At 49.6% G+C, this 24,429-nt stretch overlaps 1 protein-coding gene across 2 annotated transcripts; it reads right to left on the reverse strand.

The window, feature by feature from the left end:
• Positions 1-542: 542 nt before the first annotated feature.
• Trpv2 (transient receptor potential cation channel subfamily V member 2) lies at positions 543-23,999 on the reverse strand. Of its 2 annotated transcripts, none has more exons than XM_042674014.1 (15): positions 23,748-23,999; positions 21,929-22,117; positions 19,549-19,682; positions 17,393-17,683; positions 15,846-16,144; positions 13,616-13,789; positions 13,002-13,157; positions 11,940-12,035; positions 9,928-9,998; positions 9,059-9,224; positions 4,625-4,691; positions 4,204-4,529; positions 3,151-3,278; positions 2,159-2,238; positions 543-756 (listed from the first exon to the last, which is right to left on the reverse strand). In XM_042674014.1, the coding sequence occupies exons 2-15, from the start codon at positions 22,114-22,116 to the stop codon at positions 656-658; spliced, it is 2,277 nt and encodes a 758-aa protein (XP_042529948.1). In that variant the 5' UTR covers position 22,117; positions 23,748-23,999; the 3' UTR covers positions 543-655. The 2 variants fall into 2 exon arrangements, with proteins under 2 accessions (XP_042529948.1, XP_042529947.1); XM_042674013.1 differs by having other exon boundaries at positions 11,940-12,038.
• Between the last annotated feature and the right edge of the window lie 430 nt (positions 24,000-24,429).

Below are 24,429 nucleotides of genomic sequence, written 5' to 3' on the forward strand. Positions count from 1 at the left end.
AAAAGCCAGAAGTGGAGCTTTGGCCTTGAGAAAAAAAAACTAAGGAGGAATGAGGTCTTGAGTTCAGGCTTCAGTACTGGCCAAAAAAAAGTGGGGGAGGAGGGGCCGGAAGGAAGCTATGTTAGCTACTATCACCACCACACTTCCGTCTGCCCCCGGGACTGGGATGTGGCAGGTGAACTTTTTTTTTTTTTTGGGGGGGGGGATTGGGTCGTGGGGCCTGAACTCTGGGCCTGGGTGCTGTCCCTCTGCTCTTCAGCTCAAGGCTAGCGCTCTACCACTTGAGCCACAGTGCCACTTCCGGCTTTTTTCTTTTTGCTTATGTAGTGCTGAGGAATCGAACCCAGGGCCTCATGCATGCAAGGCAAGCGCTCTACCACTGAGCCACCTTCCCAGCCCCAGGTGAACTTTTTATGCCTAGGTGAGGAGTAGGAACAGCTGAGCTACATCCCCATACTGAGACTTGCAGACATTACTGGCCTGAGGGCCCCCCAAATTTTGCTTAAATAATTCATCCAGAAGAATTAGTTGTGAAAAAAAAATATATATATATATATTTATATTTACAACCAAAATTCAAGAGCCCGAGAGCTGGCAGGTATAACTAGGAGGATTGTCCGTTCTACACTGCTGGCTTTCTACTACATCTGGTTCATCAGTGGGACTGGAGTACTTGGAGGGGCAGATGATCTTTCTCTGAGTCACGATCCTGATCCTCCACAGGCTGAGAGGATGAAATGGGGTTCTTCGAAGAGCCTGTAAACAGATGGGAAGAGCTGTGGTTTGGCCCTGGACTGTATTTCTTGGAGGCAGGTTCTAGGGAAACAGGAGGAGGTCTCAGCCATGAAAACCTAGAATGCTTTGTTGAGAGCAGGTGATCATGGGGCCCTGCAGCCCCTCCCTGTCTTGTTCCTTCCAGGATCATCTCTTAAAACCCCGCCAAGTCAGACAACAACTTCCTCTCTGAAGTGTAGAGTCCAGGAGGTGATAGGCTAAGAGTCAGAAATTAGAACATCTGAACCTTGCCAAAGAACGAGGAAACAAGTTAGATAGGGGGCCCATCCCCTAGGGAAGGTGGTAGATTTAGATACTCAGACAAGAGAAAGGGCACTTTAGCCAAGAATCCAAATTCAGGCAGAGTCAGAAACTAAAGAACAAGGAGTGCTGGTGGTCTGGGCCTTGACCTCCACACAGAAGTATGCCCTTCAGGCATTGGATAGTATTGGCTACCGGAAGTGTTTGTCTGCCTTAGGAGTGGACTGGGATACGTCTGGAACAGAAACTTGTCTGAAGGTTGGGGATGCGGGCTGAGTTGCCCTGCACTGCTACACAGGCCCAGGGGTAAATAGCTACCTAAGAGGTAAAGGACAGCAGAACTGCATGACACAGAGACCCTCAAAGCCTACTTGGGTGTGGGGTTACATACATGCTCCCTGCTAAGCAGCCCTGAGGTGTTCCCATTGGGGATGGAACAGCCTTTGGAGCAGGAGGCCTGTGGAGTATCTCAACAACTTGGAAAGCATCTGGTGTGGGGAGTCAGGAGGACCACAGACACAGGCATTGTACAGGAAAGAGGAGATGGGACAGAAGAGTTTATAGAAGCTGATGTGGAAACTCTGGAACTCTCAGGTGGGTCCAGAATCAGTCTTGGTGGAGGCAGCTAGGTGGGGACAGGAACGGCTATCTCTGCTAAAACAGAGAGGACACACAAAGCTGAGGAGAGGCACAGGCAATGGCTTTTCCTGCCAGGTATGAAAGGGCTAGGGGCTTGGGCACAGGGAGAACTTCTGGAGCCAGCAAAGCTGGGCTATCAGACCAGGCAGTGCGCCCCTCCCCCTGATGCCCCTCCCCCCCTCAGAGCCAGAGAGATGCCACCTGTACTGTGGACTGACAGAGTATGCCCTAACTTCTCCCTAATTTGTTTCTTTCTGGGTCCCCAGGCCTGCCAGACAGATCTTCAGTATAACCCTGTGCAGGGTATAACTTGGACAGGGAATGAGCATGGGGAGGGCAGGGGGGCAGGTTATAATTGGGGGACCCAATGGAAGGGCAGGCATGAGTGCAGCTGCAAAGTCCTACCCCAGAAACTCCCAGGCTGTGTAGCCCAGAAGACACACAAACACACCAGGGCAGAAGCTCTCCCCCTATAGCTACTCACCAGAGATGCCTGCCCCTGATGGTTCTTCACACACGGTGGCCAGTGTTTGCTCCCACGAAGCCCAGTTCACTTCCTCCACCCTGTGGTTGAAAGAGTAGCTTTAGGCTGGGAAGGTGGCTCAGTGGTAGAGTGCTTGCCTTGCATGCATGAGGCCTTGGGTTCAATTCCTCAGCACCACATAAGCAGAAAAGACTAGAAGTGGCGCTGTGGCTCAAGTGGTAGAGTGCTCGCCTTGAGCTGAAGGGCTGAGGGACAGTGCCCAGGCCCAGAGTTCAGACCCCAAGACCAACAACAACAACAAAGAGTAGCTTTAGCTCTAGGGAGCCAGCTATCCAGACTGTCCCAGGGAAGCACTTCCCCTCCCCCAGTAGGTAGACTGTAAATGGACACAGGGACCAGGAGGAAGATGATTTCTCTGCCTTCCTAGGCAGGGCACTGGGCCACTCACATCCCATGGGCCCTGTCCTTATGGCGGTCAGACTGCTCATAGAAGCCTGGGTTGCTCAGCACAAGCAGAAAAGAGAAATTGTGATCAGGCCTGCTTCAGGTGCGGGGGCCTTTTTATGGCTATTCTCATGATGTTTCCCCTTTCCCCCTGCCCAATCACTGCCTCATAAACATCTGCTTCTGGCTGCATCTGTCACGATGTTCCCTCTCCTGCTGCCTTGGTCTGCTCTGAGCAGGGAATAGCTCAGAGATCAGGCTTGAAGAATTTGGGTTGAGGCAGTACAGAGCAACTAAGGCAAGATTAATGGCAGTAAAACACCTAAAAGCCTCAAACATCGGCTTCTTGGCCAGTCACTGGGACAGATAGTTGACTAGGCAGGGCCTAGACCTGTCCTGTGAAGCCTCTATTGATCCTCAGCCTTGCTTCTCCCACCAGACCTGGCTCTTGCAGCCATCCTCTGCTTTTCAAGAGAGTAAGGCTGGCCTGTACTGTGCATGGCCCCTGGCGACTCCTGGGTCAGCACATCCCATGCCCACTTGCTCACCTGAAGCACCAGCGCTGGTCTGGGCTACCATCAGGCCGGGTGCCGACCGTCAGCATCACACCTGCCCGCTGCTTTTTCCTCCTGCACCACCAATAGCCATTCTCCATCTCCAAGACAGAAATGGCTTTCTGGAGACGAAAGACACATCAGACAGAGTAGACCCCATTTGAAGGAAGAGGCACACAGGACAAGGGGGATAGGAAAATGCTCACAGCACTTTCTAGTATAACCCTAGGTCCACTAAACACCTGGACTCAAATCCAGGTGTAATGCCTGATTAGCTGTATAGCGTGAAGTCCTAAACCTCAGTGCATCTCAGATGAGGATGACACACCTCAGCTCAGATGACTTGCTCTTACATTTCAGGCTTCAGAATTCTGCACCAGCAGGTACAAAACCTGCTCTGTGCCCTTCACGTGTGTATGCCCACTGGCACCTATGCAAGCACAGAGCACCTGGAGCACAGAACTTTGTGGATGAGATCACTGAGGCCCCATGGAAGATGAGGGACTGGACCCGGGACAGCAGTGACTGAGCAGCAGAGTCCAGCCTCCTGGGCAAGGCTCTAAGACCCACCTATCTGCTCACTGTAAGTGTGTTTCTATCACCACCTGACTTTGTTGCCTGCCAAATTGGCTCCATTTTGTATACAAAGAACACAGAATGGAAGCTCTGGGAGGGAAATGGTTTTGTCCTGTTCTCTGCTGCATGGAGTGCCTGGAAGTGTGCTCATCCCTATCAATAATAATACTTGACAGTAATGATGCTAGTGGTCACAGTGAAACATACATTGAGCACCTACTGTGTTATCCTAAGCACTCCATACCAATCAGCTTATCCTGTCCTCATAACTCTAGGAAGGAAAGAAGGAAGGACCCGGGGGTGATGGGGGCTAGGGGTTCACACTGCTGAAGTGAGCCCACTCAACTAGATGCTATGCTTTGGAGACCCCCACACACACCCACAGTAGGCCCAGCTCAAGCAAGGTCCCGAGTACGCCACAGTGGCCTCAGAACTTGGAATGGGGTGAGGGAAGGGAGCCTCTCAGGGCACCTGCAGCTTCCAGATGCTCCAGCTGTCTGTGGCCACGCTGTTGACAGTCTCGCTCATGAGGGCAATGAGCATGTTGAGCAGCAGCACGTAGGTGAGAAGCACGTAAGCCAGCAGCAGCAGCAGCACCACCCCACGGAAGCGCAGCTGCTCCTGGAAGGCCAGCTCGCCCATGCCGATGGTGAACTTGAAGAGCTCCAGTGAGGCATCCAGGATACCCCTGTACGGGGTTTCCTCCTCTTGTCCTGCGCTGAGCTGGGCCGCCTCTGTGGCATTGTCACCTGTAGGGACTCCCGTGATCTGGGCCTCCCGGCTCAGGCTCACCAGGGCTATGGGAGGGTGGAAGATGGTGTTCAGCCTGGGAGACCAACAGGAAGCTTTGAAGGGGTGCAGGGTGGGTAGGGGATAGGCAAGGGGCCTTTACCTACAGCAAAGCCGAAAAGGAAAACTAAGTAGACCAACAGGAAACGGAGCAAATCCCGGAGAATGACCTAGAACACAAGTTCAGGAGGGAGGCTGAGCATAGTGCACCACTCGCATGCATGCATGTACACACATGTAAATGCATACATGGGCCCTGTAAGCCACACTGAACAGAGGAGTCTTTGAGCTGGGCACTGGTGGCTTAGGTGTGCCATCCTAGTTACTCAGGAGGCTGAGGTTTGAGGATTGAGTTCAGGTGGGGAAATCCATGAGAATCTCTCTTATCTCCTGTTATCCAGCAAAAAACCAGAAGTGGAGGTGGGGCTCAAATGGTAAAGCACCAATCTTGGGCAAAAACCCTAGGCCCTGAGTTCAAGCCCCAGAACAGATACACACACCAAAAATATCTACTTTTAGATCATAACATTCTCCGACTTAAAACCTTCAATGGTCAAAAAATTAAATAGAGCTCCTCAGGACTCTGGGGTGGCCTGCCTGTGGCCTCTCTTTCCTGTTGGAGCACAACAGGTTAAAAAAAAAAAAAAAAAATTAAATATAGCCAAGTGGCAGTGGCTTACATCCATAATCCTAGCTACTCAAATGGCTGAGATCTGAGGATTGCACTTTGAAGCCAGCTAGAATAAGAAAGTCCTTAAGACTTTTTTTTTTTTGGTCGGTCGTGGGGTTTGAACTCTGGGCCTGGGCGCTGTCCCTCAGCTCTTCAGCTCAAGGCGAGCGCTCTACCACTTGAGCTACAGCGCCACTTCCGGTTTTCTGGTGGTTTATTGGAGATAAGAGTTTCACAGTCTTTCCTGCCCGGGCTGGCTTTGAACCGCGATCCTCAGATCTCAGCCTCCTGAGTAGCTAGGATTACAGGCGTGAGCCACCAGTGCCCGGCAGTCCTTAAGACTCTTAACTCTAATTAACCACAAGAAAAGCCTTAAGTATCGCTGTGGCTCAAGTAGTACACTGCTAACCAGCAGAAGCTCATGGACAATGCCCAGACTCTGAGTTCTTATAAGCTCCAGGACTGGCACACACAAAAAAGTTAAATGTAGAATTAAAATATGACTTAGTAATTCCACTTCTGAGTATATATATAACAAAAAAGAATTGAAAGTAGTAGTCTGAACAGCTGTTTGCATAACATGAATACATTGGCACTATTCCTAATAGCCACATTATGGAAGCAATGCAAGTGTCCATCAACAAAAGAGTGGATACACAAATACTATTCAGTCTTAAAAAGGACACTTGGTGGGCTGGGAAGGTGGCTCAGTGGTAGAGCGCTTGCCTTGCCTGAGGCTCTGGGTTCCATTCCTCAGTACCACATAAGCAAAAAGAAAAAAGCTGGAAGTGGCGCTGTGGCTCAAGTGGTAGAGCGCTAGCCTTGAGCTGAAGAGCTGAGGGACAGCGCCCAGGCCCAGAGTTCAGGCCCCACGACCGGACCCAAAAAAAAAAAAAAAAAAGGACACTTGGTGACAACATGGGTGAATCTTGGCCACACTGTGCTAAGTGAAATAAGTCAGTCACAGACAAAGATATGTGATTCTATTCACGTGAAATAACAACCACACTTTTCTTTTTCTCGCTCTGTTCTTTTCTAGCTCTTGCTCTTCTTTTCTAGCTCTCTCTGCTCTTTTCTAGCTCTTTCCTCTCTTGCCCAGAGCTCTTGCTCTTCTTTTCTAGCTCTCTCTGCTCTTTTCTAGCTCTTTCCTCTCTTGCTCAGACTCTCTCTCTTTCTCTCTCTGTTCGTTTCTAGCTCTTGCTCTTGCTCTTCTTTTCTAGCTCTGTCTGCTCTCTCTCTGCTCTAGCTCTTTCCTCTCTCTTTCCCAGCCACGTGGAGTGCCAACCTTGCCTGGTCCCAGCAGGTCTACTGGATAAACCTACCCCTTATCCGAATACCACGTGAGTGCTACTGTTCTTACCCCTCTCTCTGCTCTTTTCTAGCTCTTTCCTCTCTTTCCCAGCTCTCTCCTTCCCAGGCCTTTCCCAGCCACGTGGAGTGCCAACCTTGCCTGGTCCCAGCAGGTCTACTGAATAAACCTACCCCTTACCTGAAAAAAAAAAAAAAAAAAAGAAAGAAATAACAACCACAGGCAAATCATAAAAACAGAATGCAAAGTGGTAGCTGCCAGGGGTTGGAGAAAGGAATGGGTATTATGTTATTGAACACTATAATGGGCATCAAATTCCAGTTGGTAGAGATGAAAGTGAGTTGGAGTTAGACAGTGATCATGGCTGTACAATATGAATGCACTTAATACCCTTCAATGGTACACTTAAATTGTTAAGTAGAGCTCTAAGTATGGTTCAAGTGGTAGAGTTGTCACTGGCAAACACAAGGCTCTGAGTTCAAACCCCACTACCACCAAAAAGAAAATAGTGGGGCTGGGAATGTGGCTTAGTGGTAGAGTGCTTGCTTAGCATGAAGCGCTGGGTTCAATTCCTCAGTACCACATAAATAGAAAAAGCCAGAAGTGGCGCTGTGGCCCAAGTGGTAGAGTGCTAACCTTTTGCAAAAGAAGCTCAAGGACAGTTCCCAGGCCCAAATTTCAAGCCCCAGGACAGGCAAAAAAAAAAAAAAAATTAAAACTATAAATTTTGTTAAGTCCATTTTTGCCATAGTTTTAAAAAAAGGGCAAAACAAAACAATAAACAAAAACCTTTTCAGGACAGCAGCCAGTGGCTCATGCCTGTAATCCTAGCTACTCAGAAGGCTGAGGTCTGAGCACTGAAGTTTAAAGCCAGCCCAGGCAGAAAAAGTACCTAATTAACCACCAAAAAGACAGAAGGTGCTTCTCAATGGGTAGACCACTAGCCTTGAGCAAAAACGCTCAAGGAGAGTGCCCAGGCCCTGAGTTCAAACCCTAGGACCAGCACATACACAGAGAAAAATTTGAAAAGACAACAACAACAAAACTTCTGCAAGCTTCCAAACCCCTCCCCACAGCATTCCCCAACCCCTACCTGCAGCCAGTTCCCTCTCCTTACTTGGCCTCAATCTCCAGCCACCTAGCCTCCTGCTCTGCCTCGAACAGTCTCAGCTTGGTCTGGCTCATTAGCCTTTTCCCTTCTACAGCTGCCTCCTCCTCCCATAGAGTGAACCATTCTTTCAGGTTTCCACTTCCAGGCTGGAGGTGCAGCTCATTGATGATTGAGTACCTAGCTAGCCAGGACCTTGTTCCATCCCCACCCCTGCATATATTTTAAAAAAAACAACAGCCGGGCATCAGTGGCTCACACCTGTAATCCCAGCTACTCAGGAGGCTGAGATCTGAGGATCTCGGTTCAAAGCCAACCTGGGCAGGAAACTCCTTGAGACTCTTCTCTCCAATAAACCACTCAGAAAACCGGAAGTGGTGTTTTGGCTCAAGTGGTAGAGTGCTAACCTTGAGCTGAAGAGCTGAGGGATAGCCCCCAGGCCCAGAGTTCAAGCCCCACAACCGACAAAAAAATAACATTTTTTTTTTTTCATTTATACAATTTTGTGGTTGAGGATAGTCTGGGTTGTTTCCTTTGAGGCAGTCCTGGGGCTTGAACTTGGGGCCTTTCTGGCTCAGCATGGGCCCTATCACTTGAGTGTCCAGCTTTCTGCTAGAGATAAGAGTCTCACAGTCTTTTCTGCCTGGGCTGTCTTTGAATCTCCATTCTCAGATGTCAGTCTCCTAAGTAGCTAGGATACAGGTGTGAGCTACTGTGCCTGGCTTAGGTGTTTTTGTTTTGTTTTGTCTTTTGGCCACTCCTGGGGCTTGAACTCAGGTCCTTAGCACCGTCCCTGAGCTTTTTTGCTCAAGGCTTGCACTCTACCACTTGAGCCACAGTACTACTTCTGGCTTTTTCTGTTTATATGGTACTGAGGAATCAAACCCAGGGCTTCATGCATGCTAAGCAAGCACTCTACCACTAACCTACATTCTCAGCCTGGCTTAGAGTTTTTTTTTTTTTTCCTTAGCATTTCCATTCCTGCCCTGGAATGTCAGCCTAAGGAGAGCAGGGACTTTTCTGTTTCATGCCCAACACTGAGAACAAGGCCTGGCCATCATAGGCCCTCTCTTAACATTAGTGAAATAAGTAAGTGAATGTAGACACTTGAAGATTGCCCTCTGTCCCAAGGCACAGGCACACAGCTATCTGTGTTTTCTCTGCTCCTTCCTGAAGGAGGACATACATGTTCCCATGTTGACACTTGGAAACGTGTATGTGCATGGGTCTGCACAAATGTGTAGATGGAGAGCAGGTACATGCATGCCCGTCCTTAAGGTAAGTGTTTGGGTGAATGACACAGGTATGTGTTTATACCCTCCATATCAGCTGCAGAGAAGGTGCCTGTCTTCTGAAGCGAAAATTTGGCCTTCTGAGTTGTGGTTGTCACTACTGCCTAGTTTGGCTGCCCTCAGATTCTATTTCCCCACCAGACTACCCCATCTCTCACCTTCTGGATCATGACACTGTAGATGCCTGTGTGCTGGAAGCCTCGTGTATAGTAAAGGAGGTTCAGCCAGCCCAGCACCAGGGAGGACACAAGCAGGGGCAGGTACCACTCATTGTTCACGAAACACAGAACCTGCGACAGCACGGTGAGCAGGGCCTGGACCAGGCTGCATGGACACAGAGACTCAGTCAACTCCCCAGCCATCTGGCAATGTCCCCCAATTCTTTTTTTTTTTTTTTTGGGTCCAGTTGTGGGGCCTGAACTCTGGATCTGGACGCTGTCCCTCAGCTCTTCAGCTCAAGGCTAGCACTCTACCACTTGAGCCACAGCACCACTGCTGGCTTTTTTCTTTTTGCTTATGTGGTGCTGAAGAATCGAACCCTGGGTTTCATGCATGCAAGGCAAGCGCTCAACCACTGAGCCACCTTCCCAGCCCTGTCCCCCAATTCTTGCTGCCCAGCTAACCACTACTGCCTCTCCCACCACAGTCTGGTGGTTTGAGGTGCCTTCCATCTGTCTGGGACCAGAGCCAATCAGAGGTAGCTCTCCATCTTGGGCACGTTATTTAGTGCCTGTGGCCCCAGCTGTCTCGCTTGTAAACTCAGGAAGAATAATGATTAAGTGTGATACTACATGGAAAGTTCAGGCCTCCCTGGAAGTGTAAGCTTATCACAATCTACAAGCATGGGAGTACAAAGGATCCCTGACTAGAATGGTAGCCAGGACTCCCAAGTCTGACCTGCACCCAAGTCCTAACCTCCTGTAATGCCTTGGGCCCCCATGTCCTTGCTTCTAAAATCAGCCTGCTGTCCTCTGCCACTCCCAGGCCTCAGAGACAGCAGGAGATGAGGAGTGAGAGACCCACGTACAAGAGGATTTCAAAGTAGCTGTCCATGAACGAGATCCAGATGAACAGGCGGCGGCGCCAGAAGTACCACGTCTGTGGAGGAGGAGGACAGAGGGAGGTAAAATGTGCTCTCCTGCCGGGTGCTGGTGGCTCATGCCTGTAATCCCAGCTACTCAGGAAACTGAGATCTGAGGATCGGGGTTCAGAGCCAACCCAGGCAGAAAAGTCTGTGAGACTATCTCCAATTAATCACCAGAAAACCAGAAGTGAAGCTGTAGCTCGAAGTGGCAGAGCACTATCCATGAGCAAAAGAGCTCAGGGACAGAGCCCAGGCAGAGTTTAAGCCCCATGACTGCCAACAACAACTTGCTCTCCAGACACAAGAATAGCTGGGCTGAGCCAGGTGCCAGTGGCTCACGCCTGAAATCCTAGCTATTCAGGAGGCTGAGATTCAAAATTCAAAGCCAGCCGGAGCAGGAAAGTCCGTAAAACTCTTATCTCCAATAAACCACTCAGAGAACCGGAAGTGGTGCTGTGGCTCCAGTGGTAGAGCTCTAGCCTTGAACTGAAGAGCTGAGGGACAGTGCCCAAGCCCAGAGTTCAGGCCCCACAATGGACAAAAATAAAAAAAGAATAGCTGGGCTGCCCACCAGACCTTTAGTCTAGTTCTCTACCAGCACCACCTTGGAGGTTAAGGTGGTAGCTTTATTTTTGAGATGAAGCATCTCATTATTTTATCCAGGCTGGCCTTGAACTTGGCATCCTTCTGCCTTAGTGTCCTGAGTAGCTGGCATTCACCACCATACCCAGTGGGGGACTCAGGAATCCTAAAAGCTGAATAGCTCTTGATTCTCTTTCCAAAAAGAGTATCCAAGAAGGGCATGGTGGCAGATGCCTTAATCCCAGCTACTTGAGAGGTTGAGGCAGGAAGGTTGCTTTAGCTCAGGAGTTCAAGATCAGCCTGGCAAGACCCTGTCTTAAGTTAGAAAGGAAGGAAGGGAGGGAGAGAAAGGGAAGGAAGGAAGGAAGAAAGAAAGAGAAAGAAGAAAGAAAGAAAGAGGGGGGAAGGAGGGAGGGAGAAAGGAAGGAAGGAAGGAAAAAGAAAAGAAGAGGTTGAACACTGGTGGCTCATACTTATAATCCTAGCTACTCAGGAGGCTGAGATCTGATGATCACAGTTCAAAGGCAGCCTGGGCAGAAAAGTCCCCAAGTCTCTTATCTCCAATTAACCACCCCCAAGCCAGAAGTAGATCTGTGGCTCAAAGTGGTAGAGTACTAGCCTTGAGAACAAAAGCTCAAGGACAGCACCCAAGACCTGGATTCAAGCCCCACAACAAGAAAGACAGAAAGACAAACAGACAGAAAGAAAGGAAAGACAGAGAGAGGGAAGGAAGGAAGGAAGAGAGGGAGGGAGGGAGGGAGAGAGAGAGAGAAAGAGGGGAGGGGAGTGAGGGGTGGAGGGAAAAGGAAATAAAGTAGCCACCTAGACAATGTGACAGGGGCTCCTGGTCTCTCTGCACCCAGATGAAGGGGTGTCCTGCATGCAGACAGGAAGAGGATCCTTTCTGTTTCCCCTCACTGCTCTCTGGAGAAACATCCCATACTCCACCCACGCTGGTCGTGGTGCCCAAGTTTTCCTGTTCTCATAAGGTTTCAATGTGCAGCGTGGCTCCACTGAACTTGCCACATTCCCCATCTTCAATGCCCTGCTGTGGAGTTGAGCTGAGCCCCACCTACCATCAGCCCCAGCCAGCTGAGGGACCTGGGTGCAGGGGTTCCTCTACATTCCTGAGGGAGCAGAACCTGAACTGCCAGGGAACCAGAGAAACCATCTGGTTCCCTTTGGGTAGCCTAGAAAGCACAGCAGAGAGAGTACCAGGCTCCATAAGGTGGGGCCAGAACCAATCATTCCAGTGCTGCTGGTTGGTCTGAGTGGGACAAGGTTTTCCCATCAATAAAAGGATTGTGGTTAACTCACTCTAAGATCCCAGTAAAGAATTCTAGTTTTTCTTCTTGGTCAGCTGAAGCCTTTACCTGGCCCAAGAGTAGGTAGATCCCCCCAAGCAGAATCAGAACATGGCCAAACAGCAACATGGAGTTTCCAGCTGTAGCTTTCATTGGAGAGAGGGCCTGCTAAAGACACACACAAATACATACTTCAGTAAGACTTGGGGCCTTGGGCCTAGCACTTTAGGAGTCACAGCTAAGGGACCATTCTGTGCCTGCATTACAGAGAAGCCACATCCAAGCAGCAAAGGAAATGTAGGCTCCAGGAAGGACTCTTGGCTTCTAGTTCTTTGAGGGGCATGTTGTATAGCATTTATGAATGCTGGGTTTGAAGCTAGACTGCCTAGGTTCAGGTCTGTCTCCATCTATCCAATAGATAATTTACCTAACCTCTTTGTACCTCCCTAACCTCAACAGTACACTGAAGATGACTTTAGTCCATTGTCCCAGAGTGTGTATGTGAGATGTATTAATTAATATATATCAGCCACTTAGAAACCAATCTTGAGGTCTGGGAAGGTGGGTCAGTGATAGAATGCTTGTCTTGCATGCATGAGGCCCTGGGTTCGATTGCTCAGTACCACATAAGCAGAAAAAGCCGGAAGTGGTGCTATGGCTCAAGTGGTAGAGTACTAGCCTTGAGCTGAAGAGCTGAGGGACAGCGCCCAGGCCCAGAGTTCAAGCCCCCCAAAATAATAAACAATTCAGCCGGGTGCCTGTAATCCTAGCTACTCAGGAGGCTGAGATCTGAGGATCACGGCTCAAAGCCAGCCAGGGTAGGAAAGTCCATGAGACTCTTATCTCCAATAAACCACTAGAAAACTGGAAGTGGCGCGGTGGCACAAGCAGTAGAGCGTTCACCTTGAGTTGAAGAGTGCAGGGACAGCACCCAAGCCCAGAGTTCAAGCCCTGACTAACCAAAAAAAAAGAAAAAGAAAAAGAAAAAACAACTCAGGCACATCACTCAAGCTGCCTCTGCCTCCCTGTGATCTTTTGTAGAAGGGGGATGGCATCCATTCTCTTTCCCCACATCCTCCAGAGTTCTTTCTAGCAGGCCTAACCCTAGGAAGGCCTCTTCTGAGCTCTCACCTTATCCAGGGCAGGCTGGTGGTAGGCAACAATGGTGAAGATAAGCATGTAGACAAGATAACACAGGAAGTTGAGGAAGAACCTGGGGATGAGCAGATCCCATTTGGCCTGCAACAATTTGTTCAGTGGCTCCAAAACCACCATACGGTGTCGGTGCTAGGGTTGAGAGGAGAGAGACAAGGCATCGATGTAGACAGAGTATTGAGAGCAAGTAGAGATGGGCACTCACTTTGTGCCAAACTCCATGCAAGGGCCAAGAACAATGAAGTAGACTTCTATACCCCAGGAGCCCCAGCTGGTCCCTCCCTACCTGACTCTACCCCAACCCTCTTGTCCATAGTGTAACTGAGGGCCTCGCCGCCATTCCAGAGCAGGTACATCCTCAGAGAGGCATCATTGGTCACCACAGGGACCTTGGCATGATCCCCATGGGGGTGGGACTTGAATGTAATATAAGTATAGGCTTAGTGGCCAGGGTCAGGGTCATGCCCTCCAGGATTTGTGGCCACACCTCCACTGGCACAAGGAGGGGTCAGGTGTGATCAGTGTCCTGACCCATTTTGCCAGGTGTTCTTCAAGGATCTTCAGGCACACCCAACCCCCCTTGGGCTCACCGGACTCCTACAATGAAAGGCAATGATCTCCAGCACTGAGTTTTCTTCCCAGCTGTCCACAGAGGCCAGGTCATACAGCGACACCCGCACAGGTCCATAGCACCACTCAGTGAACTTCCGGGACAGGGGCTGGCAGAGTCCTGAAAACTCCCGTTGCAGGATATGCCTGAAAATCTACAGGATGACCATGTAAGCTTGCCTGATGGGCCCTTCCTGGTATTAGTGCTGCCTGCCATCTTCAGAGCAGCAGCAGACAGACTCAGGCCCCTGCCAGGCACACTTGGGCTTGGAGTTTCCACACACTTACAAGCCTTTATGCTGATGGCTCATACCTATAATTCCAGATACTCAAAAGGCTGAAATCTGAGGAATGCAGTTCAAAGCCAGCCTAGGTAGGAAAGTCTTGACACTCCTACTCCTATCTCTAGTTAACCACCAAAAAGCCAGAAATGACACTGTGACTCGTGTGGCAGAGTGCCAGCCTTGAGTGAAGAAGCTAAGGGACAGAGCTCAAACTCTTTTTTTTTTTTTGGTCGGTGTGGGACTTGAACTCTGGGCTTGGGCGCTATCCCTCAGCTCTTCAGCTCAAGGTGAGCGGTCTACCACTTGAGTCACAATGCCACTTTGGTTTTCGAGTGGTTTATTGGCTATAAGAGTCTCACGGACTTTCCTGCCCGGGCTGGCTTTGAACCGAGATCCTGAGATCTCAGCCTCCTGAATAGCTAGGATTACAGGTGTGAGCCACTGGTGCCCGGCTACAGCTCAGACTCTTTAAGTACAAGCCCCAGTACATACACCAAAAAAAAACAATCAATCATAGCCAAGTGCCAGTGGCTCATGCTTATAATTCTAGCTATTCAGGAGGTTGAGATCAGAGGATCGTGGTTTAAAGCCAGCCTGGGCAGAAAATTCCATGAGACTCTTATCTCCAATTAACCACCAGAAAACTGGAATTGGTGCTGTGGCTCAAGTGGTAGAGCACTCACCTTGAGCTGAAGAGCTCAGAGACAGCACTCAGGCCCAGAGTTCAAGCGCCATGACTGACAAAAAAAAAAAAAAATCAATCAAAGTGGGTGGGGAAGTGGCTCAGGCTCAAGTAGTAGAGTACCTGCCTAGAAAGTATAAGTCCCTGAGTCAAACCCCATTATCATACCAAAAAAAAAAAGGAAAAGAAAAGAAACCACAAAAGAAACACAGATATGGATATTCTACATAATTATGTTATTATATAATTTGTAGCACAGACTATAAAATTACATGACATAATTATGCATAACCTAATTATATATAATCATATATAATATGATTGTTATATTGTATGTATTACATATATATATAATTTTATAGAAGGAATTAAGTAATATTAAAAAAAGAAACGAGGGCTGGGAAGGTGGCTCAGTGGTAGAGTGCTTGCCTTTCATGCATGAGACCCTGGGTTCAATTCCTCAGCACCACATAAGCAGAAAAGGCCGGAAGTGGCACTGTGGCTCAAGTGGTAGAATGCTAGCCTTGAGCTGAATTGCTGAGGGACAGCGCTCAGACCCAGAGTTCAGGCCCCAGGACCGGACCCAAAACAAAACAAAAACACCACGTCAATAAAAGCTAGCTCTCTTAAAAAAAAAAAAAAAGTTACAGCCAGGAACTGGTGACTCATGTCTGTAATCTCAGCTGCTCAAGAAGCTGAGATCCAGAGAATCTCAGCAGTTCAAAGCCAATTCATACAGTAAAGTCTGTGAGACTCCATCTCCAAGATAGCCAGTGGGGGGTGGGGAGGGGGCAGAAACAGGCTGGAGCCAGGTTTCAGTGGCCCATACCTGTAATCCTATTCAGCTCAGGGACAGCACCCAGGCTCAGAGTTCAAGTCTCAGGACCAAAAAAAAAAAAAAAAAAAAAGCTCAGGCATATCACTCAAGCTGACCACTAGGCCTATACTCATAGTCAGGAGTCTGAGATCTCAGGATTATGGTTCAGAGCAGCCCAGGCAGGAATGTCTCTGAAACTCTTATCTCTAATTAACTACTAGAAAACCAGAAGTGGCGCTGTGGATCGAGTGGTAGAGTTTTAGCCTTGAACTGAAGAGTTCTGGGACAGCACCCAGGCCCAGCGTTCAAGACCCATGAATGACCAAAAAAAAAAAAAAAGTGTTTCATTGAAAAAAGAAGAGACCAATGCTCTAAACCCTCCAAGTTTCGGCCTGGAGCTGTAGGGAATGGAGGTAGATAGCACTCACCTCAATTTTGCCCTCCTTGGCAGCCAGCTTTAGGGGTGTGAGGCCCTGCAGGTTGCGGATGTCCTCAAGCTGCACCGTGGGGCACAGGCGGGCCCCCAGTTGGAGAAGCCCGTCGTACATGCGGATCACCAGAGCACTGTTCTCAGGCGAGTTGTCTGCGATCATCACCAGAGCATGCAGGGCTGTGTTGCCCAGGGAGTCGGCCGCCTGCAGGCTAGCTGGCTGATATGGATTCTCCAAGAGGTATGTCACCACATCCCATTGTTTGGTGCACGCAGCCAGAGAGAGAGGCAGCTCACCTGTGAGTTGGGGAATGTAGCTGTGTGTTGGGGAATGCAGCTTCCTCCTGTCTACTCCTGTTCCTCAAACAGATGCCCAAACATTCTTTTTTCTTTTCTTTTTTGCCAGTTCTGGGGCTTGAACTCAGGGCTGAAGTACTGTCCCTGAGCTTTTTGTTTAAGGCTAGCTCTCTACCACTTGAGCCACCTCTAGCTTTTCCTGTTTATGTGGTGTTGAGGAATCGAGCAGGGCTTTGTGCATGCTAGGCAAGCACTGTACCACTAAGCCACATTCCCAGCCCCAGGCTGAGCATTCTTGAAGCTGGTCACTCCTCATTACCATTTAAGGGTGCAGTACAGGATCCAGCTACCCAGATCCTCATCTCTCCGGTCTCTCATTCTTCTTCTTTGCCAGAGCCCAGGAGCACAGACTGTGCTTGAGTTACTTTGGGGATTTTGTCTTTGTTTTTTCAGTGCTAGGGATCAAACCCAGGATCTTGCTATATGCTGAGTATATACTCTACCACTAAGCTATAGGCCCAACTATCAAAAGACCTACTGTACCTACCCCACTACCCCTTCCCTGACCCTGAGTCTTGACACAGGCCAGTCTGGACTTGGGTGTATGCTGACCCTCCTTAGCCAAAGGAAATAAAACATTTCTTTTGTTATTGTTGTTGGTCATGGGGCTTGAACTCTGGGCCTAGGCACTGTCCCTCAACTCTTCAGCTCAAGGCTAGCGCTCTACCACTTGAGCCACAGCACCACTTCCAGCTTTTTCTGCTTATATGGTGCTAAGGAATCGAACCCAGGGCCTCAGCAAGCACTTTAGCACTGAGCCACCTTCCCAGCCTGAAATAAAACATTTCTTAAGCTGGCCACTGGTGGCTCATGCTTATCATCCTACTCTGAGGCTCACAGTTCAAAGCTAAATTGGGACAGAAAAGTCTCTCAGATTCTTCTCTAATTAACCAGCAAAAAGCTAGAGATGGAGCTGTGGCTCAAGTGGTGAGCGCCAACCTTGAGCAAAAAAGTTAAGGAACAGCACCCAGTCCTGAGATCAAGCCCTAGTACCAGCACAAAAATAAATACATAAATCAAATAAAATAAATTTAAATTGCTTCTAACCAGCTTAGTGGGTTAGAAGCAGGATGTCAGAATCAGGCAGACCTGGGTTTAAGTACCAGCTCTGCCAATCCCTAAGCATATAACCTTGAACAACAACTTACCCTCTGTGTGCCTCAATGTAGGTAAGAAAGGCCCACTCACCAAAATAGAAGCAAGTTCCTTGGTGTTTCTGGAAGAAATGGCCACAGGCCCGGGCATGCACGTTAGCCCCATTCTCTACCAGGAGCTTCACACACTGCAGGCTTCGCTTCTCAATTGCAATGTGCAGGGCACTGTGGCCTCGGTAGTACTCATCTGTACACTGGGCATTGACCAGAGGCTGGGGATTGCCAGAGTCCCGGTCAATCTGAAGCAGTGGCAGGATGCAGGCGTTAACCCCGTCCTGAAGGTTCAACATAGCCTTCATCAAGCATGTCTTCCCTGTGGAGCCCTCTGTGGGAAAGAGAGGGGAAGGTGCCAAACTGGTGCTCAGACCTGGAGCAGCTAGGCTGCCTTCAGCGTGTGCAAGTCCAGAAGCCCATGGGAGGATAAAAGAAGATTGCTGTTCCATCCACCTATGGAAACACAACCTTACTGCAGGGTACTAATGCTCCAGACAGCTGGTATTAAAACAGCAATAGGGCTGGGTGCCAGTGGATCACACCTATAATCCTAGCTACTTAGGAAGCTGAGATCTGAGGATCATGGTTCAAAGCCAGCCTGGGCAAGAAAGTTCGTGAAACTCTTATCTCCAATAAACAAACAGAAAACTGGAAGTGGTGCTGTGGCTCAAGTGGTAGAGTGCTCACCTTGAGCTGAAGAGCTGAGGGACAGTGTCCAGGCCCAGAGTTAAAGCCCCATGACCAACCAAAAAAAGTAATATGTAACACTGAGTTTCTTAGACATAATTCATCACACATGCAACATTATCAATAAAGAATATTCAGGGCAAAGCCGGGCGCTGGTGGCTCACGCCTGTAATCCTAGCTACTCAGGAGGCTGAGATCTGAGGATCGCGGTTCAAAGCCAGCCCGGGCAGGAAAGACCGTGAGACTCCTATCTCCAATAAACCACCAGAAAACCGGAAGTGGTGCTGTAGCTCAAGTGGTAGAGCGCTCGCCTTGAGCTGAAGAGCTGAGGGACAGCGCCCAGGCCCAGAGTTCAAGCCCCACGACCAACCAAAAAAAAGAATATTCAGGGCAGTATTTTTGAGGGGCTCTCCCACTTAATGACTCTATCACCTTCAGCAAGTCACTTGGACTCTATTAAGCTCCATTTTCCTCTTCGAGAAGTTATTGTAAGGATCCAGAGGTTAAAATTATAAACAAAATACTTAGCACACAGGGGTCATGGCACATAGCAAGTTGAGACCAAAAACTGCAAATAGCTTTATTCCTGGTGGCTCATGTTTGTCATTCTAGCTACTCAGGAGGCTGAGATCTGAAGGATCATGGTTCAAGGCCAGCCTGGGCAGAAAAGCCTGAAAAACTTCATTTCCAAAATAATCAGCTGACTGCAGGCGTGGATAAAATGGTAAAACAGCAGCCTAGCAAGCAGGGGGTCCCTAGTAAAACAATGCAAGCAGCAATAAGTAATTGTAAATTAACCAAATTAAATCTACACAATGGAGAACTCTATGCAGGCACTGAAGTGACTGAGACATGAGCTATAAAATGTTTAAGATGTATTAAATGTGGTTTTACTTTTGAAATCACATTTCCTTACTTGAATCTTCTAGAGTGAATATATGTTACTTTTCTCATGAACCCAAACAATAAAGATATTTAGATTTGGGGCAAAGATGCTTTGAGATTGGTGAAGTGTGTGTGATTCTATTTTATTTCTTTCAGTTATTTTTATTTCATCTCATTATTTTGCTAGTACTGGAGACTGAATTCAGGGCCTCACACCCACTCAGATTGCTTTACTGGTTTGGTGCTTCTCCACTTGAGCCCATGCCTCCAGTACAGTATTTTGCTGGTAAATTGGAAAAATAGACTCAATTGGGCTTTTTTTTTTTTTGCTCCGGGATGGATTTGAACTGCTATCCTTTCAATTTTCAGTCTCTGGAATAGCTAGGAATAACCATCAGTGCCTGACTAAGTTCTTTGAGTATCTCTTCAGCCACTGCTATGGGCTAGAAACAGGTTGGGAGTCCATTAAGGTAGATAGAAAGGAGAGGCAGAGCCACAACCATCAGAGACAGCCCTCAGTCAACCCCATCCACAGGGCCGCCAGCTACTCAGCTTGGAGAGCCCTGCCCTTTTCTCAACATGCAGGATGCTAGAGCACAAAGGACTGCCCAAGGAAGGGCCTACCTGTATATTCCGAGTCAGTGAGATACTTGCTGGTCCGGCGTAGGTACTCAAGTAGTCCAGCCAGATCCTCAGAGGCACCTCGGGAAACTATGCTGAAAAGCCGATCACGGTCAAAGCGATTGGGGTCCTGCTGTCTGTGGGAAATGTGGTTCGTGATTCATGGTAGAAGAGGGCCACAGCCTCCTCCAGAAGAAAGTCCCATCCCAGGGAACCCTTTCAGTGTATCCAGTATGCAATGCATGCCCCTCTGTTTACATGGGCACTCTCTGATGGCCTCTCTCCTCCAAGGAAGGCCACAGAGACCCCAAGTTCTCAGAACTCCAGATGAAGACAAGGGAGGGATCTGATGGAATATTAGTTGATTGTGTTCCCATGACTCTAGCTGTCAAAGATAATTTTTTTCTTTTTCTTTTTTTGCCGGTCGTGGAGCTTGAACTCTGGGCCTGGGTGCTGTCCCTCAGCTCTTCAGCTCAAGGCTAATGCCCTACCACTTGAAACACAGCACCACTTCCAGCTTTTTCTGCTTATGTGGTGTTGAGGAATCGAACCCAGGGCCTCATGCATGCAAAGCAAGCGCTCTACCACTGAGCCACCTTCTACCTTCCCAGCCCATCACAGATAATTTTAAGCATTCAGTGCTTAGCATTTTCCTAGGAGCCCTGATGCTTCATCTCTCAAAAGACTCGTTAGACCACAGGCTCTGTTCTAGCACATATAGGGTTCTCAGGGGGGTGATCTAATGGCAGATCCTGACTTCAAACCTCCAGAGAGGCTTGGCAGCAAGAGGTTTCCCAGAGATAGTGAAAATATCATGTGGTTCTGACGCTGACAAGTATCAGACACTGACCAGAGTGTACTGAGAAGCCAGAGTTCTGGGAAATTTCTCCTGCAGGCCCCAGAAGGGGCCTTGAAGCTCCTTGGAATCTAGCAGTGTTTGGTGAGGGAGGAGAAAGAGGGGGGTAGGGCATTCCCCTTCTAGGCTGTATCAGTTCAGCTCTGGGGGCCTTGGATCCATGAGCAGGCGATATAAAGGGACAAAAGTAGACAAGTCAGGCTGGGAATGTGGCTTAGTGTAGAGTACTTGTCTAGCATGCATGAAGCTCTGGGTTTGATTCCTCAGTACCACATACACAGAAGAAGCTGGAAGTGGTGCTGTGGCTCAAGTGGTAGAGTGTTAGCTTTCAGCAAAAGAGCTCAGGGACAGTGTTCAGGACCTGAGTTCAAGCCCCAGGAATGACAAAAAAACAAACAAAAAGAACAGGTCTCCTTCATACTTTGGGGAATCTCAGTTTCTAACATCTCCTGTGGAATGGGCTAAAGCAGTAAGCGCTGGTGATAGATGGACTCAGTCACATTTTAAGCTGTACAATTTCAATGTGATTAGTTCCCTGCCTTCTCAACACCAGAAGCTAGGTGTCTGCTCTGCCCTGGTCGGCTGACCACATAGCTAACAATATGTCCACCTATGCTCTGCTGCTGACTCAGCAGTCCTGAGGGCTTTCTAGCTAGAAGAAAAAAAAAAAAATGTGGCCATTTGGACAAGCCACCAGGACAGTGTCATGATCCAGTGTAGAGAAGCCACCAAGGGACCAGACTGAAGTCTAAAGCATATTATGGAGCCTATTTTGTCTCTATCAGTTGGCTACCCTGCTTCCAGAAGCCTCCACAGTTCCTTTCCTGGACTGGGGCTGAATTTGGCCAGGGTCTGCCAGCCCAAATAACACAGGAGACTCTAGTCTTGGAGTCTGGGGCTGGAGGCCAGATTACAGGCATGATCTGCTCCCCTGTCAGTCTTGCTTGGCCCATGAGGATTCTCCCACTCCATATAAGAGGGAGGCCAGGTACAGTCTCCTCAGTCCCACAGAAAAACTAAAAGCCAGGTTCACAGTTTGAATTAGTAGAAAGACCACAGGAAAATCAAAGCTCAGATGACTCGGATGACAGTGGAATCCAATTGTCCCCCACCCCCAGGGTCCAAGTTGCCTGGGTGACAGCTTTAGCCTTGGAACATAACTGAGGAGCACTCAGAACATTTCCTGATGTCCTTGACTCTCTCTCTGGAATGAACCACCTCACTCTCAAACACAGGGACCATGATGGGATAGAGATCAGAGCACGGACAACGAAAATTTGAAGGAGGAATTGAATCCTTGGAACTGGATGGAGTAAACATGAGCTCAGAGGGGAGAATACCAAGTATGAGGAAGTTTCTGGGAGAAGCAAGCCCAGAGAACAGAGCAGAGGTCAGCCTATCAGGTTCCCCATCAGCTCCAGGCTGTAGCCAAGGGACACAGGTGCTGGACTGGCCACTGATTATGACCAAAAGGTGCGTTGTGTGAGCTGAGCTGCTTTCCTGCCTCACCCCTATCTGATGCATTACCTGGCTTTTAGTCCCTTTCGGTAATTGAGATTCACTTTGATCTGAGGGGAGAAGTTGCGGTCTTCGCCCTGGAATGGCGACTCCATTGGGGGCGGCCCAGGCTTTCCTTTGACCACCTCAGTGCCATCTTCTTGATCTCCATCCGATGTCTCCAGTCTGAAAGCTGGAGGGCTGGATGGTGAAGTCATCCTAGGAGGAGGACACGGATGACTGCAGTCAGTTCCCTCTGTGCTAATGGAGAAACCAGGGGTCCCTCTTCCTTTCAGCCCTAGGTCAGGCAGGCCTGGCTGGAACCTGCAGTAGATGTTTAGAAGCTGAGAGTACGTACAGCCACTGTGTAGGTGCTCAACCCTACAGGAAGGGGAGTGAGCCAGGAGGGAGGGCAGTGGAGTGGAGAAGAAGAGGAAGCCTGTGGTTAAGTACGGCCATGTGGGTGAGAGTAAAGGGGTGGAGGATAGGGAACTAAAGGGCTGCCTCTGACATTGTTCCACAGGAGAGTCCTGATTACCTCCCACCTTTCTCGGTGGGACTTCCTGATATCTGAGAAGCCCCTAGTCCCTGTTCTGGAGGCAACAAATATTTGTGCTCACAGCATAACTTATCACAGTATCTTGCTCAGTGGCCAACATTCATAAAAGATAAAAAGCCCAGTTGCCAGTATGGGGCGTGTCACTCAACTCCTGTGAGATCTCTGGGAAAACTGTTGAAAACCACGGGTTTATCCAAGCTCAACTTCTTCGACAACTCCTTCTTCTCCATCGCCTTCTCCTCCTCCTCCTCCTCCTTCTTTTTTTTTTTTTCAATACTTGGATTTGAACTCAGGTCCTTGTTTGCTAGTCAGGCACTCTACCACTTGAGCCACACCTCCAGCCTCAAACCCCTTATTTTGCTGCCAGGATAACAGAGGCTCAGAAAGGAGAAATGACTTACTGGCAGAGCATGGTCTAAAACCCTCTTGTTCTAAATCAACACATTCCCCTTCAGTTTTCAGCTTCTTTCATAGCCCCGCTATAGTTTCAGTCTGACTCATGTCTGAAGGCATCAAATGCCACCTGTGCAGGGCCTTCAGCATCAGGAAGAAACCCCTTGCTCTGCGCGAGTCTCCAAGTCAGGCCTGGGACTAGGCTCAGGGAGGTCAGCTGACAAGCACCATCTTACCCTAAAGGGAAAAATGAGAACCACAGCCTCCATCACAAGGCAAGGGGTGGAGCACAGCCAGGGTGGGGGAGCCTTTGTAACCCAGTGGGTAGAAGGAAAAATAGAGCAGGATCAGGAGACAGCAAGACAGGAGGGAGGGGACAGAGGGGAGCAGGCAGCCATGGGAAGTAGAGGTTGGACTGCCTACAGGCCCACTAACCAAACAGCTCCAGGCTCCCCAAAGCCAAGAGACCTGTCTGGCTACCTCAACTCAAAGGCACGATCCACCACCGCCTCTCTGTCCTCACTAGGACCTGGGCACCCTTCTTTTTTCTCCAAACCTTCTGTTCCCAAGCAAATCCTGACCCCTTTTGCCTCCCTGGCCACCCCTGGCTCCACCCCTACCAAGCCCCAGCAGCAACAGCTGTCTCCCCAACTCTTATCACCCCCCTCCCACCTCCCAGGACCCCAGCACCACCACCCTAGCAGTCCAGCCAAGGGGTCTGCAGGTCCGTAGACCCAAAGGCCACGCAGACGTTAGCTCTTGGCTGGAGAAGCAGGGAGCCCACTCGGGCTTCTGGTCCCAGATCTTACGCTGTCAGGCTTGTTGGGTTGGGGGGGGGGGGCGAAGGGGGAAGGGGAGAGGCGGCCCCTCCGGTCGTCCCATTGTCCATCCATTTACCTTGGTCGGCTGAGGCCAGGGCGTGGTGGCGGCCGGCTGTGCTCCGCTGGGATCCAGGAGCCTCGCTCCTCTCTCTCTCTCTGCCCCGGAGGCAGGCGGGGTCTGTGAGAGGAAATGCAGCTGGGAGGGGCGAACACAGACAACCCCACGAGCCTCCCCAGCTTCCAGCTGTGGACGAGCAATAGAGGTTGAATTCGGCCCTGTCAGAATCGCCTGGCCAATGGAGGTTGAATTCTGCCCTATCAGCATCGCCTGACCACCCCAGACAGATCCTCTGGACCGCGGGCCACACCCTGCTCTCGGGGAGTCTTGCCCCGCCCACCCCCCCCACCCCCGCCCCCCGAGATCTGTCGCCCCACCCCCCTCCCCACTACCTAGCCACTGAGGCCCCAGGTGCGAAGAGGGCGGGGGTGGGGGCGGGGGTAGGGGGAGATCATCAGAGACAATCTTTGGGTGTCTGGCCTCTGGTGGGCACTGGCATGAGGCGGGGGATTGATGGGTACTTCTACACTGCCATCCACCTTTGCCCCCGACACCACCCCATGTATCTTCAGCCAAGACCATCTCAACTCCTGGGCTTTTCAACCCACCCCCTGGCACTTGGAATAAAATGCAACACTTCCCTGACACAACCTCATGCCATCCACTGCGGTGCCTTCTTCTCTGATGGCATCCCGGTCTC

The sequence above is a fragment of the Dipodomys spectabilis genome, unplaced genomic scaffold (assembly GCF_019054845.1).
Source record: "Dipodomys spectabilis isolate Male_0828 unplaced genomic scaffold, ASM1905484v1 ptg000018l, whole genome shotgun sequence".
Lineage (NCBI taxonomy): Eukaryota > Metazoa > Chordata > Mammalia > Rodentia > Heteromyidae > Dipodomys > Dipodomys spectabilis.

Coding starts and splice junctions, on each gene's coding strand:
- Trpv2 (XM_042674013.1), bottom strand. CDS start 22,116: ATGACTTCACCATCCAGCCCTCCAGCTTTCAGACTGGAGACATCGGAT. Junction 9,999..11,939: donor TCTACCTACTCTTGGGCCAG/GTAAAGGCTTCA, acceptor CCTCCTCCACAG/ACGTGGTACTTCTGGCGCCG. Junction 9,225..9,927: donor AGCTACTTTGAAATCCTCTT/GTACGTGGGTCT, acceptor GTGTCCATGCAG/CCTGGTCCAGGCCCTGCTCA.